This window comes from Dreissena polymorpha, chromosome 13 (assembly GCF_020536995.1).
Source record: "Dreissena polymorpha isolate Duluth1 chromosome 13, UMN_Dpol_1.0, whole genome shotgun sequence".
Classification (NCBI taxonomy): domain Eukaryota; kingdom Metazoa; phylum Mollusca; class Bivalvia; order Myida; family Dreissenidae; genus Dreissena; species Dreissena polymorpha.
In genome coordinates this window covers 56,687,067-56,701,787 of record NC_068367.1, presented here as the reverse complement: position 1 = coordinate 56,701,787, position 14,721 = coordinate 56,687,067, and the positions used below count along the sequence as shown (strand labels likewise).

General features: G+C 37.2%; 1 protein-coding gene across 1 annotated transcript; it reads right to left on the bottom strand.

Annotated features, from left to right (window-relative positions):
* Positions 1–3,086: 3,086 nt before the first annotated feature.
* LOC127855609 (cation-dependent mannose-6-phosphate receptor-like) lies at positions 3,087–12,937 on the bottom strand. Its single transcript, XM_052391355.1, has 7 exons — positions 12,564–12,937; positions 9,212–9,320; positions 7,051–7,208; positions 6,557–6,647; positions 5,244–5,317; positions 4,586–4,712; positions 3,087–3,608 (listed from the first exon to the last, which is right to left on the bottom strand). The coding sequence occupies exons 1-7, from the start codon at positions 12,710–12,712 to the stop codon at positions 3,552–3,554; spliced, it is 765 nt and encodes a 254-aa protein (XP_052247315.1). The 5' UTR covers positions 12,713–12,937; the 3' UTR covers positions 3,087–3,551.
* Positions 12,938–14,721: the final 1,784 nt, after the last annotated feature.

Sequence of the window (14,721 nt, the reverse complement as noted above, 5' to 3'; positions counted from 1 at the left end):
TTACATGAGGATGACTGTCAACTTTGAAGGTGTTGGCGAATTAAATGTGCAAATATTGGGTTGTTACACGTTTTATTACTTTTGTTTCCACAAATGTTTATTTGTTGCATTTTTTCTCTCTTTAATCCTCGCGGTGTTTCATAGAGGTGAAGACAGACGTTGTTTTATTGAGTGGTATATAAATTACCCGATTGTTTCTTTATAAAAAAAATCAAAGACAACTCAAAACGCTTTAACTGTTGTGTACGCCACAACAAGCATGATCACGTTCTTTTAAATAACAGGTATTCATTTAGCTAAATACACACGGAAATCATGTGGTAAGTAGTTGTATTCATACGTAGGCATGCATTGCTTTTTGAAAGGCAGCCTAAAATAATTTAATAATCGATATGGACAAATATGAGTTTGCTTGAAATGCATAGATGTAGATAAACTGAGACATTAAATTCGCTTCCATTGCGTTTTCTTCGGGAAAAACACTTAAAGGGGCCTTTTCACAGATTTTGACATGTTTGTAAGTTTTTCATTAAATGCTTTATATTGATAAATGTAAACATTGGATAGAAAATGCTCCAGTAAAAAAATCAAGAATAAAATATTTTTTTTTTAACCTTCAGCAGGGCTCGAACCACTGACCCCTGGACTCCTGGAGTAAATTGTCTACGACTTAGACCACTCGACCATCCTTCCGGATACAATGATAGATGTATTTAATACTTTTTGTAAGCAATCCTCGTAGTTTCACAAAATATAGCGACAACAACAGAACTCTCCAAATTATTAATTCGTTTCGTGTTGCAACGCTTTATAATTTTCGGGTTTTTAAATAGTCAAAAGATGCATATAATGGTTAGTTTGGAGCATGATAAATGTTCAGTATTACTGTTTCATCACAAATATAATTACTATAACGAAAATTTGCGAATCTGAAACAACTTTTTTTCAATTTTGTCAATTTACCCAAACGTGAAAAGGCCCCTTTAACAATTAATATAAACAGTGGTCTTTTGCTGGACTAAAGTGAACAAAACAATTTTTGAATTTGTCTTCTCCATAATCACGTACAATTACGTCCATTCATCCTATAATCCGATAAAGATGGGCGTTCTTATATGAAAACATAACAAGATATAGATCTGGGCAGAAACAATAACTTTTGACACTTTGATAGCGTATCTTTTTTTAAATTAAGTATTTACCAGCAACTATTGCGACTGTATTAAAGTAAATATGTTATAAAATAATGCCGTTATACTTGATATCTCTATTTAAATACCAGTTTCAGTAATTTTAGCGCGATAAGAATGATTGTGTACTTCAATCGTGTATTCCGTTTAGGTGGTTATCTTAGTCCGTAGTTTTAGTGTCACTTACGTTATCGCGTTTCGTTGACCTTAATCAGTCGAAAAGCTTGCACGTATGGTTCGTTAAAATGTTCGTAGTGCAGAGTGTCTTAGTCCATCTTTAAAGAACTGATTGTAATTTAACATAAACGCACATTATTGTTGTGTTGCTGCATGCGTCAAGTCGTGGAAAGGTGTATTCCCATTGCGTCTTGGGTTCGAACAGTATCTTATAATAATAACAAGAAATATCTTTAAAAAAGATATACGGCGTAAATAGTTTAATGAATGAGATCAAGGATAGCGAATGTCTTTTTCTGTGCAGTTCTTAGCTGCATCACACGCAGTACGGGATGTTACGGGGAGTTTTCGCGGCTTATTTTACATTATAACATATTGCTGGTCATAAACCTATAGATACAAAACAGAAAACCAAAAGAAGAATGGAAGTGAAATTTAAACATATGAGTCAACCGGCCACACGAGAACAAACCTGTTTTAGTGGTCTGTCGGGCATTGCTATTTGATTCGATTATTAACAGTATCGAGAATCATCGTGCTCATGCTTAAAGTGATATTATGGGCATTTTGCACTGTTGAATTGAGCTGAAAAGAATTAACAGGTCAAAATAGTTAGTTAAAATGTGGTTACTGATCAATTATCTGCAACTCACCTTGCTACCAGTTGTTTATAAAAATATATTTTATATTCGATATTCTTACGTGACCCACCCAGTCCTGTAAGCCGAAATGATCCGTAAAACAATATTGTGTCTTTGTGTCGTATGAACAAATCTGCACTAAAACTAAATTTAGGTTCAACTCGTAAACGCATGATCAGTTGTCAAACGAAAGTACGGTTAATATTCAAATGCATTATTTTTCTCTTTCTGGTATATTGTTTTAGTATGTTGATGCTGCATTAATTACTATAAGTGTATATGAAGTAGAAACATAAAAAATAATCAACGGTTGCGATAGACACCTATAAACTGTTACATGCTCATAATATCACTTTAGTACATTAGGCAATATGGTGGAATAATTATTGTTAAATTTATTAAAAATAATATTTATCATTGTATTGTTGAAAACACATTAAGAATCTATTATTGACATACCATAATTATATTGCTGAATATCTTCTTTTAACATATTTCTGGTCTAAAGAAAATTCCAGGTAACCTAGTTCACGGATAGCGTCTTTATTATATAACGATTATTTTACTGACCGCGAACTCCGGTGATGACCTGTATATAAACTCTGAATGTCCGCGACTTGACCCGAAACCTCGCGGGTTGAAATGCAATTCTTTAAAGTGAGGCCTCGCTTCCACTGCTCTTTATACTTTTACATGTTAACATGTTGACAGGAATATGGAAGTAAGTACTAAATATGAGAACATAGCCTTTTAAGTATAAACGCTTTTGCGCTGGTAATACTCTGAAAATAAAAGGTGTACGCACAAACTGTATTGATGTCGAGAATTGAGTGTAAAACTGTTCTATCTATTAAGCCTTTTCATTAGAGATAAAATTGTTTCATACAGTAAAACAGTGGTACAAAGACGCGGATATGTTTCCAATGTTCTGGTGGTATACTCAAATCAGCCAATGGAATAAATGAAGTGTATTCATTCGTACCTAGCCGCGGGAAATTTTATTTGAATTTTATTGGACACTTACAAAGGTCAAGTCAGGGTGAAAAGCTGGCTTATGCAGCTTACGCCGAAAAAAAACAACTTTTATGTCTTTATGGAGCAAATTTGGTTTCCGGCATATACATTTGGTTTCCAGCATCTACATTTGGTTTCCAGCATATACATTTGGTTTCCAGCATATACATTTCAAACCAATGTACAGTTAAAGAAGATTTGAAAATGTTATAATTTTAACATCTATAAAAAAATATATGTTAAAAAATGTATATTTAATTAGAATTTCCGTACTATATCGTGTATGATCAAAAGAAGCAAATACATACAGAAGCACATGAGTAGAAATACAGAAGCAAAAACAAGCGCATAAAATACAGAAGAAAATACATAAGCAAATAAAGAAGACATGGAAAAGCAATTAAAGTAGAAGTGTAGGAGCAAACAAAGTAGAAATATAGGAGCAAAGTAACAATAAATAAATAAACACACAAGGTCATGTTGTAAGTAATTTTTGGCGTCTATGTATGAGTCCTTAAAAGTCAAAAATTTAAACAGCGGCGTATGGTTTGTGTTGTCCTCTTGTCACTACAAATAGGCTTCCGTCCTGCAAAATTGAGAACAATCTGTATTGTGATTTACGATAAAATAATTAGTGGTATCATGGTCTAAAATATCTGATATGATAGTAAACACGGTGTAGAAGCATTTCGGTCGCCTTTCTGTCAAAATGCGGCCTATCTGTTCATTCTTCGCTGCCTCTCTGACATAAACAAGAAAAATGCCAGCCGATCGAGAGGCTTTCCGTGCCACAACGAAAGCGAAAGTAGGCATTCTTTAAGTAAAATTGATGAAAATTACTATATAGCGTACATTGAACGTAAAGAATCGATCATATGGATATTATCAATGACATTAGATATTTGACTTATTACAAAAAAGCTATGTTAAAAAGTCATCAAAGTGGCATGTATGCACGATTGTTCCACCACCTTCGTCATCATTCAATCTTCGATAGAGTTTGTGAGAAGTGTTTGGACCTGCGGAATACTGTGAACCTGTAGCTGGATATATGCTTCAACTCATTGACCACCTCTTTTTATGCACAAATGTGTTTACGGGTTTTAATTTTACCTTAATTTTCTTACCTGTTTACGGGTTTTAATTTTACCTTAATTTTCTTACCTGCTTTGTGAATTCCGAGCATCCATTTTTCTTGTTTATGACAGAGAGGCAGCGAATAATACACCGTAGTTAATAATACATTGAGTTGCACCTCAAAAATATCCAATTTTTAGACTTACAATTTTCGACAAGTTGTAAATGAACCAAATTATGAAAAAGGAGTATCAATACAGATACTTGTTTTCGATTTAATATAACAGTGACATTGGTAGTAAAAACTACTAGTTATGTTGCGTGGGTTTGTAGGAATTTTGTTCTTGTTGATCTTAAGCTGTGTGTTAATTTGCGCATACATGTATACTGGTATAATCTATTTTGTGTGCGACAGTTGGAAGCTGCGTTGTACTCGCTAATTTGAGTGAGTATAAATAGCGTTCAGTATGATAACATTTTTATTACCTTTACTAACGTCGGTAATGATATCCAGAATGCCTTTTGTGGAATTACGTCACTTCCGGTTTGGTTTCTTCCGAATCTATTGAAAGTCACTCCGAACAGGAAATAGGCTAGGAGCAGTGAGAAAAATCTGAAAACGGTGAGGCATAATTTTGGATGCTGTGTTTGTAAAAAAAATCCTTGTGATAATAGTAGCTACTAGGACTTTAGATATTACATGGATGGGGTTTATTGAAGAAAAGTTCATTTAGCCCGACTGATTAAATCTTAGCCACAGGTCGTGGCAAAGGAGAACGAAATAAATATTTTAAACAATATATGACGTCACAAAATCAGCAAATCATATATTGTTTGTGTTTGCCTCATTACACGGTGATTGGATAAAGTAATTTATTACATGGGTGTTGTCAGCGGGATCATTTGTATATGAAGCGTCAGATGATAATATTGACATTTTTCTATTGTTTCTTATAATTAAAACATTTTTATCAGAAGCCATGAGCATATGAGACCAAACGTTTTAACTTAAAGAATAATTTGTCAACAATACAGCTTTACATAACACGAAAGAAATTTGGGTTTTAAACAAGGGAGGGAATTCTGTTTACATGTTCGATTTGGAAGGTTGAATAGTAGCCTCCCTTTATTTTGATTTACTTACATTATGAGCATAATACTCCCTGCACTAAGTGCCCCACTTTCGAAACAGGCAAAAGGAGACACCAGAATGTGTCGCTGAAATAGACCAATGTCAATTATTATTATAAAAAAAATGATTACAAACAATCATATCCTTACAATAGTTAATTAAGTAATTATCGTGGGTAATGATTCGATGATTAATACCTCAGTCACAAATAGACACCGATCACCGTCCGATCAGCGGCCGACGTATTTTTTCGCTCATTGTGCTGGCGACCGGCCGATGATCGCACGGAAACCGGGCCAATTTGTAACATCGGGCGGCGTCCGGATTGATTTTAAGTCTCACTTAAAATTTTACCCGACGTCGGGCCCGAGAAGGAATCGTGTTGAGATCGAAACAAGATCGGACGATCAACGCACGGGTATGGCCCGGCGATCGCCCGACATCGGATTCATTCAACGTGTATCGGCAAAAGTAAAACTATTTCCCAGAGGCATATACATCGGCCGGCGACCGTCTGATTGCCGGAGGGCCTCCAAACGATCCCCGACGGACGCCGGACGATGCTCGTTATGATACACGTACAATGAATCCGATGTCGGCGCACGCCTGGCGATAACCGTTCGTTAATCGTCCGATCTCTTTTCGATCTCAACTCGATTCCTTCCCGGGCCCGATGTCGGGTAAGACAAACTGTGATATAAAAAATTAATCCGGACGCCGCCAGATGCTACAAAATGACCAAATGTGCGTGCGATCATCGGCCGGCGCCAGCCCGATGAGCGGAAATAAACGTTGGCCGCTGATCGGAGGCTGATCGGTGTCTATTTGTGACTGAGGTTTTAAACAACTTTGTCACTCATCGGACGGCGGACGGCTCCGACGTGTCAAGTCTTCCCGATGCCTGGAGATCGGACACAACGGCCGGCGACCGGATTATTTGTGACTGAGGCATATAATTTGACGCGTTACAAAAAAGGAAAAAATAAGAAGAAGGTGAAAAATGGCTGGACGGAGTAGTTGATTGTCCTGTCGCATTATTGATGAGTTGGTATATTAACCGACTGTAGGATGGATGGAAGGATGGATGGATGGATGAAAGGATAGATGGAAGGATGGATGGAAGGATTGATGGAAGGATGGATGGAAGGATGGCTGGATGGCTGGATGGATGGATGGAAGGATTGCTGGCTGCCTGCATGCGAGGCTACATGGATGGACGCGGATGGACGGACAGAAGGATGGACAGACAGACAGTTAGATGCACAGACAGACATATGCGGTCTGACGGATGCAGGCATTCGACGGAATGGTTCTCGATTACTTACATAGAGTGGTTTTGCACTGGCAACCTCCCCAAGTGTATCAAAAGCCGTTTGTTCGTTTTGGGGGTTGCACACAAGTGCCACCTCCGTTTGTCTAAAACAATATAAATAACAAAATAATAATTTTACATACACCCTCTGTACAATGTATTGTTCGACGAAAAGTTAAGCAATTACGTAATGCTATCTGTGTCACCTTTTTGATAAATTTTTAATCTCCTCAACTTACATCACCGTTATGTCAATACAAAACTTGCCCTGCAGTTTTTATTTATCAACTAACTTTGCCTCGGTGTAAATTTGGCATGGATTTTTCTTTCAAATTTCTCAAGTCTATTATTTATTGACAAGCTTATACAATACTGTGATGGTGGATGCATATAAAAATAATCACCAGCGCCACCTCTTTTTGAGATTCATTAATAAATTAGCCATTTCGTGTTTTATTCATGTGTCTCAAAAAGAGGTTGCGCCGGTGATTAACAGCCGTCCTTTACCGTGCACCATCCGCTGACGTGTATTTCGCCACCACAACGTTTCCGGGATGATCTTGGATACCCAGGGAGGTACCGGGAACGGTGGAAAACGTCACCGAATTTTGGACACCGGTGTCGTAAAACTGGTAGACACCGTTGATGAAGATAATTTGACACGCCTGCAAAATATTAAAGGTCGCCGTGGTGAAGATAATAGTCTCTGCCTAGCGACCGGGAGAACATGGGTTCGATCCTCACTGTAGAAACGTTCTTTAGATATCCTCTATAGACACCAAGTCTCATATAAGCACGGATGGACACAGCAGTCCCAGAACGACCCGAATCCCCCCGGATCAAGAACCGGGACGAACCGGGGCAATCCGTGGCCTTTTGTGATATATGAGCGTCGACGGTCTTCCAAAGACCATCACCCTGAAGACAAAACGGCATCCACACGGACCACATGCGGCAGCAACACGCCATCAACATGGCGCCCACGCGGATTATCCCGGACAGTCAAGGCAGAACACCGGACCTCTACGGCATGCTGCTAGCATCCCTGATCGTCAAGGATCAACATGGCAGTTTTGAACATTCCAAAACGGCCATGTTGGCCTCGCGGAGCGCCGAAGATAATCCCGGACGTTCAAGGACCTACACAGATAGACCCGGAGGTACATGGCGGCTACAAGGTTCACATGCCGGGTCATCCCGGATATGAACCGTGTTGATCCGGCATTTGTATGGGACTGGGGCTTTAATAATGGCATCTGTCACTTAAGAAAGTAAGAATGAAATATTTCTAGAGAACTAGTGGGCACTGCAACTATTTAAGTCCGATATACAGATTGTATAATGTGTTAAATTGTTAATGTCCCCACCCACATCGGAATTACCTTCCGGAACATAATTATGGTGTTCGCTTAGTCCGCTAGCATTTAAATATATTGTTTCTGGTAAATATTTTAATTTTTCATAGATAACCTATCTAAGAAACTTTGGATATAACGATATTGCACGAAGACCTAGCATGGGATGGAATTTGGATCGAGGTTACGGGCAAAATTGCCAAAAATAGATCAACGGTTTCCGTTCTATAATTTGCGTTGGGATATAGTTATGCCCCCCCCCCCCCCCGCCCCTTCGAAGAAGAGGGGGTAAACTTTTTGCATATGTCGGTCGGTCGGATCGTCGGTTGGTCCGTCGTTCGGTCCGTCCACCAAATAGTTTCCGGATGATAACTCAAGAACGCTTAGGTCTGAGATCAGGAAAGTTCATAGGGACATTGGTCATGACCGGCAGATGACCCCTATTGACTTTCAGATCACTAGGTCAAAGTTCAAGGTCACAGTGACTCGAAGCAGTTTAATTGTTTCCGGATGATACCTCAAGAACGCTTAAGCCTGGTCTCAGGAAAGTTCATAGGGACATTGGTCATGACTGACAGATGACCCCAATTATGTTCAGTACTCTAGATCAAAGGTCAATGTCACAGCGACTTGAAACAGTAAAATGGTTTCCGGAGGATTACTCACTAATGCTTTATTCACACAAAGGCTGCCACTTCAACTGACAGCCCATTTGGGGGGCATGCGTGTTTTACAAACAGCCCTTGTTTGCAATTAAATTCTGTTTGTAGATAATTTAACTGCATATCAAGATTGGGATCATTTGCATCATTTTGGTCCAGTCGATTAAAGGTCAATGTAATTATCACTAAAACTAAAAAAAAGATTCTCCTCATTAACGCGAGTTTGGATGATTGTTTCCTTAAAAGTGTGAGTGTGTATGTTGCTTACATGCATACATAGCTTGTTATGCGAGTTCAGACTAGTCGAGTCAAGGTCACGGTCACTGTTACTTAACATAGAAAAAATATTGTATATTAACAACTTTATTTAGTTCTGATGATGGTAATGTGATACATTTGAATGCATCGATAGATTAAACGCAGAGTTTGAGATTGCACAATTATTTGAATGCAAGTAAGTAATCATAGTGTTGAAAACCTGGTTTCGTAGAAATGCCATGTGGTCTCTGAACATTATATCTAACAATACTTTTTAAGGAGACGAAAATTCAAAGCTTTTTTCCTCTTCCTGTCCTTTAAGCTCAGACACACACAAAATCGGCTGCAAAAGCATTGATTGAAACGGGTTGTGTCACGTGCTAATGTTCTTACCGCCACGTTCTGGCAGTGGTTTTCGTACACGGAGGGCTTCGTCTCGGAGAAAGGATCACACGGGTTGTACGAGTACTGGTATCCATCCGGAGCTAAAACGTCTTTGTACCTTCAATCAAAGCGCTGAGAGTGTAAAATACTGTGTGCGGGAAAACGATACCGCTTCGAAGGCTTGTTATGCAATTGAGGTTTTAGAGAACGGCCATTAAAAGAATGTTGACTTCCGTGGATGTCAAAAGTATCTTTTAGATTAATAAATGGAATTTAAACACCACTGTTATCTTACGAGGCGCATCCAACAAATAAACATTGCTATATTATACATGTATATTATTTTTCTATGTTGGTATTATAAACAAAGTGTACCAAAATTAGTCAAATATGTTGTTGTTTATTATGTTTAAGGATTTAGTAATGAAATTGTGCTTTTGCTATTTAAAACAGTAAAAATAGATATCTTGTATAATGGTTACCATGGTAACAATCTGAAAAATGTTTACACATTAAAGAATATTTCAGCCCGTAGGTATGACAATAATGTATTAAAAAGATGAAGTTTACATTGTACCAAGTCTTTAGTAAATGCTAATCAATGACAGTGCACGATGTTAAATTAAACAAGAGTGCCAAACTGTCACAAGATACGCCCGTTTTAAGGCTTTGGACAACTTGATAACTCCGCCCGCCCACCCAACCACCCACCAGCCTGTCAACCAGACTGCCCGCCGCCAAGGTGAAACTAAAGTAAGTCCTGTTTTTTTAAAACGGGCGTATAAAAAGAAAGTGATTGCTTTTTGTTCAAAGGAAAACAGACCAATGCAGTTTTTGTGTCAAACATTGAATTCATCATAATTATTATTGCAAGGAAGAAACCTTAATCAGATATATAAAGTTCTTACAATGCTTAGATCTCTGACATAAAAAACTAGAGCTTTGTCACTGAATGTGACTTATACCCCCATACCACTTTGACGCAGGATAAAAAGTTGTTTAAAAGTTTCGGATGAATACAATTTGAATTAGAGTCCGGACAAAGTGGCGCCGTTGAAAATGCACTAATTGACCCTATGACCTAGTTCTTGACCCGACATGACCCATATTCGAACTTGACCTAGATATCAACTAGATGCAACTACTGACCAAGTTTGGTAAAGATCGGATGAATACAATTTGAATAAGAGTCCGGACAAAGTGGCGCTGTTGAAAATGGACTAATTGACCCTATGACCTAGTTTTTTACCTGGCATGACCCATATTCGAACTTGGCCTAGATATCAACTAGATGCAACTACTGACCAAGTTTGGTGAAGATAAGATTTATACAATTTGAATTAGAGTCCGGACAAAGTAAAATGCACTAATTGACCCTTTGACCTAGTTTTTGACCCAGCATGACCCATATTCGGACTTGACCTAGATATCAACTAGATGCAACTACTGACCAAGTTTGGTGAAGATCGGATGAATACAATTTGAATTAGAGTCCGGACAAAGTGGCGCCGTTGAAAATGCACTAATTGACCCTATGACCTAGTTTTTGACCCGGCATGACCCATATTCGAACTTGGCCTATAAATCAACTAGATGCAACTGCTGACCAAGTTTGGTGAAGATCGGATGAATACAATTTGAAATAGAGTCCGGACAAAGTGGCCCCTTTGAAAATGCACTTATTGACCCTATGACCTAGGTTTTGACCCGGCATGACCCATATTCGAACTTGGCCTAGATATCAACTAGATGCAACTGCTGACCAAGTTTGGTGAAGATCGGATGAATACAATTTGAATTAGAGTCCGGACAAAGTGATGCCTTCCCCCCGCCGCCCGCCGCCCGCCCGCCGCCCGCCCGCCCGCCAAGGGGTTTCACATAATACGTCCCGTATTTTATACGGGCGTATAAAAAGCAACTTATTGCACAATGCCACCGTTAAGCGTCCTCACAGTTTATGAAATACCTCTATGTCGAACTATAGATCATTGTGAGTAAACATGTTTTACGACGTGTTTATACATATTTTTTTCGTGAAATCAAGACAATTTTATGAAAATTATGCATTTTTTATGCAGCTTTGCAATCAATGTATTTAAATGATGGGTTTTGTTTGTACACAAAATATGAAAAACATGGTCAGCATTGAATCTTATTGTGAATACGGAAGGAAAATACATATTTACTACCTTTATATTAGATTTTTTGTCACTTTTAATTGATATAGAAAACCATTATTTTACTATAAATTCTTGTTACCGTGCACGTTTTCAAATACCAATATGTCAAAAACGATTTAAGATTGAAACCTCAAACTTTTGATTTGTTTTATCAAAACAGTTATCTCTAAATAAATGACAACAAGGGAAAAATATGATTAGTCCTCATATGTACTGATTCATGTAGCCCATTACATATATAGATTGAATACGAACACCATGCAAATATGTGTACATATCGATCTGTGTCCTTGCATTCATGAACATAAGAATATTGAAGAAACACAAATTACATTTTTAAAATACTTGTAAAGAAGCCCAGTAAAATGTGTAATACACAGTCACTCTATGAAACATTTCATTTCAAAGCCGAATATACAAGATTTGTTCCTATAACTTTTGCAAGACCATGAATTTAATACTGGTGCACTTGCAGAGGGGGTAATCACGTGACAAAAAAGATGGCGACGTTCAGGTATTTTGCGTCTTTTATACCCTGTATTACATGTACTTTTATTTTTTTTTGACCCCGCTCAATTACCAGCCATATTAGGAAGAAAGTTACTGGCTTTTTTATAGTAATATTCGCTCTTTATCTCGACTTAACTCGGTGCGAAATTTCTTAGCGGGATGACCTAATTAGGGCTCCACTAAGAAAATTTGCGGGGAGTAAAGTCGAGATATAAAGCGAATTTAAATACGAAATAAACGCTTATCACCTTTTTACTGATATGCTGGAAAGTGAGCATCATTTAAAAAATAAACAGAAGTAATAAAGAGTATAAAACGGCGAGAAATAACCGTCTCGGTATGGACGTCGCCATCTTGACTATCACGTGATTACCCCCCCCCCCTTTGACTTCACGACACGTTATATATTTGTAAAACAAAAACAATTCAGGTACTTATAAACTATTTACAAATATTTATATCATATTTTTTAACTTGTTGCTTCTTAAATAGGACTGACGGCAGCTCTTCTGCATTTAGGAAAGACAATCCACTAAAAAATGTTACGAAACAATTTTTTTCCCGCACAATGCAGCGTACTATCATATGATCACTGCAGACATTATGTATGTTTTACCAATCATGCATTAATATATGTGTTAAGTCGTTTTCCTTTAAAAATTCGGTCTCACCTTGGTCCATTGCCGCTCATACCAAGAGATGAAAAGTCAATAATTCCTTCGGGACATTCGCATTTACAAGACGATAACTTCTCGCATTTGTCCGAAAACGCTATCCGAATAACAGTCACCACAATAAGAACATATTCTATGTGTACCATGGCTGGATTTGAAACACTGATTGCTTTATCCACACAAATTAATTTCCAAATATTTTTCCAATAATAAATCCTAGCTTCATCATAGTTTAAATTGTTGCTACACAACGAGAAATGTTGTATTTGTAAATTATTCTCATTGTTTGTGTAAGTTTAAATTAATCAGTACAACACAAGATGAAAATGTGATTTGATAATTGTCTTGATAAATATCACATTGATAATCTTATACTTTTGGAGATACTATGTTTGTATCAACATGTATGCATTCAGATAACACCTCAGTGTATCTGTAGATAACCATAAAAGTAGGTCACACAGCTTTACTATAAAAATAAATATAAATTAATATAATTTACTTGTTAATGCAAAACTTTCGGACTAGCATTGGTTAAACCTAGTAGTTTGTTGCTTTGTTTAGTGCCCATCCATGATCGCATATACAAGTGCAAGACAACGTGGATTACGTTTTTCTATGTATGGTTTATTTACTTTCGGTGGCGCTCATTCCCGACGGAGTCAACACGTTTGTGAAGAGCTGACAAAACATGCAGCTGTTCGTTCCGACATTGCCCTCACAAGTTTGAAAACCAAGGATGGATCAACAACGTTGCATTTGATGTTCAACTAGACTTTGGGAGTTAAGGGAACACCTCAACAACAAAAAAATTAAATGAATATTTTTGTGTAACGACATATAGCACGAAAAGACGTTTTAATATAAAGTTGTATATTAAATCTCATTTTGTAGTATTTTTCTTAACGCGATGGGAATCACAATTGCAAAAAACACTTCAAAGCAATGTTATCATTTGAAGATGAAAAAACTTTCAAAGATTAAAATCCGAAACCAAATGTTTAATTCACATTATCAAATTTTGTGTTAGAACGTACATTGAATTTTGAATAAGAGTTTTTGCTTGAAACATAATATTTTTCTGTCGGCTGTTTTTATTACACATACACTACTAGCAACATATCTATGAAACTTTTGTTTTTTAGGAAAGGTAGAAAACAACTCTTGGTATATTATCTAGAAGAATGCCTGTGCGTATGTACATATTTGACCAAATGATTGTTTTGCTATTTTACACATGCAGAGGAAACTGAATAAAAGTTTTACACAGTATCGACAAAGTCATGACACTGAATTTTTAAATGAAAAACAATTATATATTTAATTGCTTATAATGTTCGTTGTGACTCGCCTGTAACGTAATAATAATCAGGACTACATATCTTTAAGAAATAATATTTGTAGGTCAAAGTGTGTTGTCAATTAACCCACGGTCGGAGGTTAACATGCTTATGGGTTTAATAACGAGTGCGAAACAAACTATTACCTATATATTTTATTTCGATTCTAACGCGCATTAAGTCTGTATATTTATTTTGATGTGTCTCTTACAAAGCCCCGCACATTATCTCCAGTTACAGCTGTTCCATCAATAAAATGTACTGATTTTCATTCAATTTATATGCATATGTATTTATTGAACTGTTTGTTAAAGCGAGTGCTTGAAATGTATTATCTCCGTCCATGGTTATTGCAGAACTACCTTTGGATTATTTTCTTCTTTGTTTTAAAGTAAATTGAAGCGCGCCGTGTTAGAATATTGATACTATTTTAATATGGTTATCGTTCTGTCGTATTCATACCAGTATACATCTTTAAGGATGCCGATTTTAGATCTCCTTCTTGATTGCCGCTACACGTGGAGCCTGCAGGCAAGGCTGAAATGAATGGTCTTATGAAGAGCCCCCACCTATCCGTAAACTTTCTCCTTCCATTATCACAGATTCCGACCATACTTTTTTGGTAAGTGGTCCCTGCATTCCTTGAGGATGTTATATGGCATTTTGGTCGGCTTTGGTTTGTTTAGTGTTCCCTGTACGAAATCGGAAGATGATTACCTGTTATAATAAAGGCAGGTCTTGGTAGAAGTTAATGCTTGTATGATCTTGTTGAGGAAGAGTATAAACACGGTTGATGACGAAACTCCTCCTTGTGG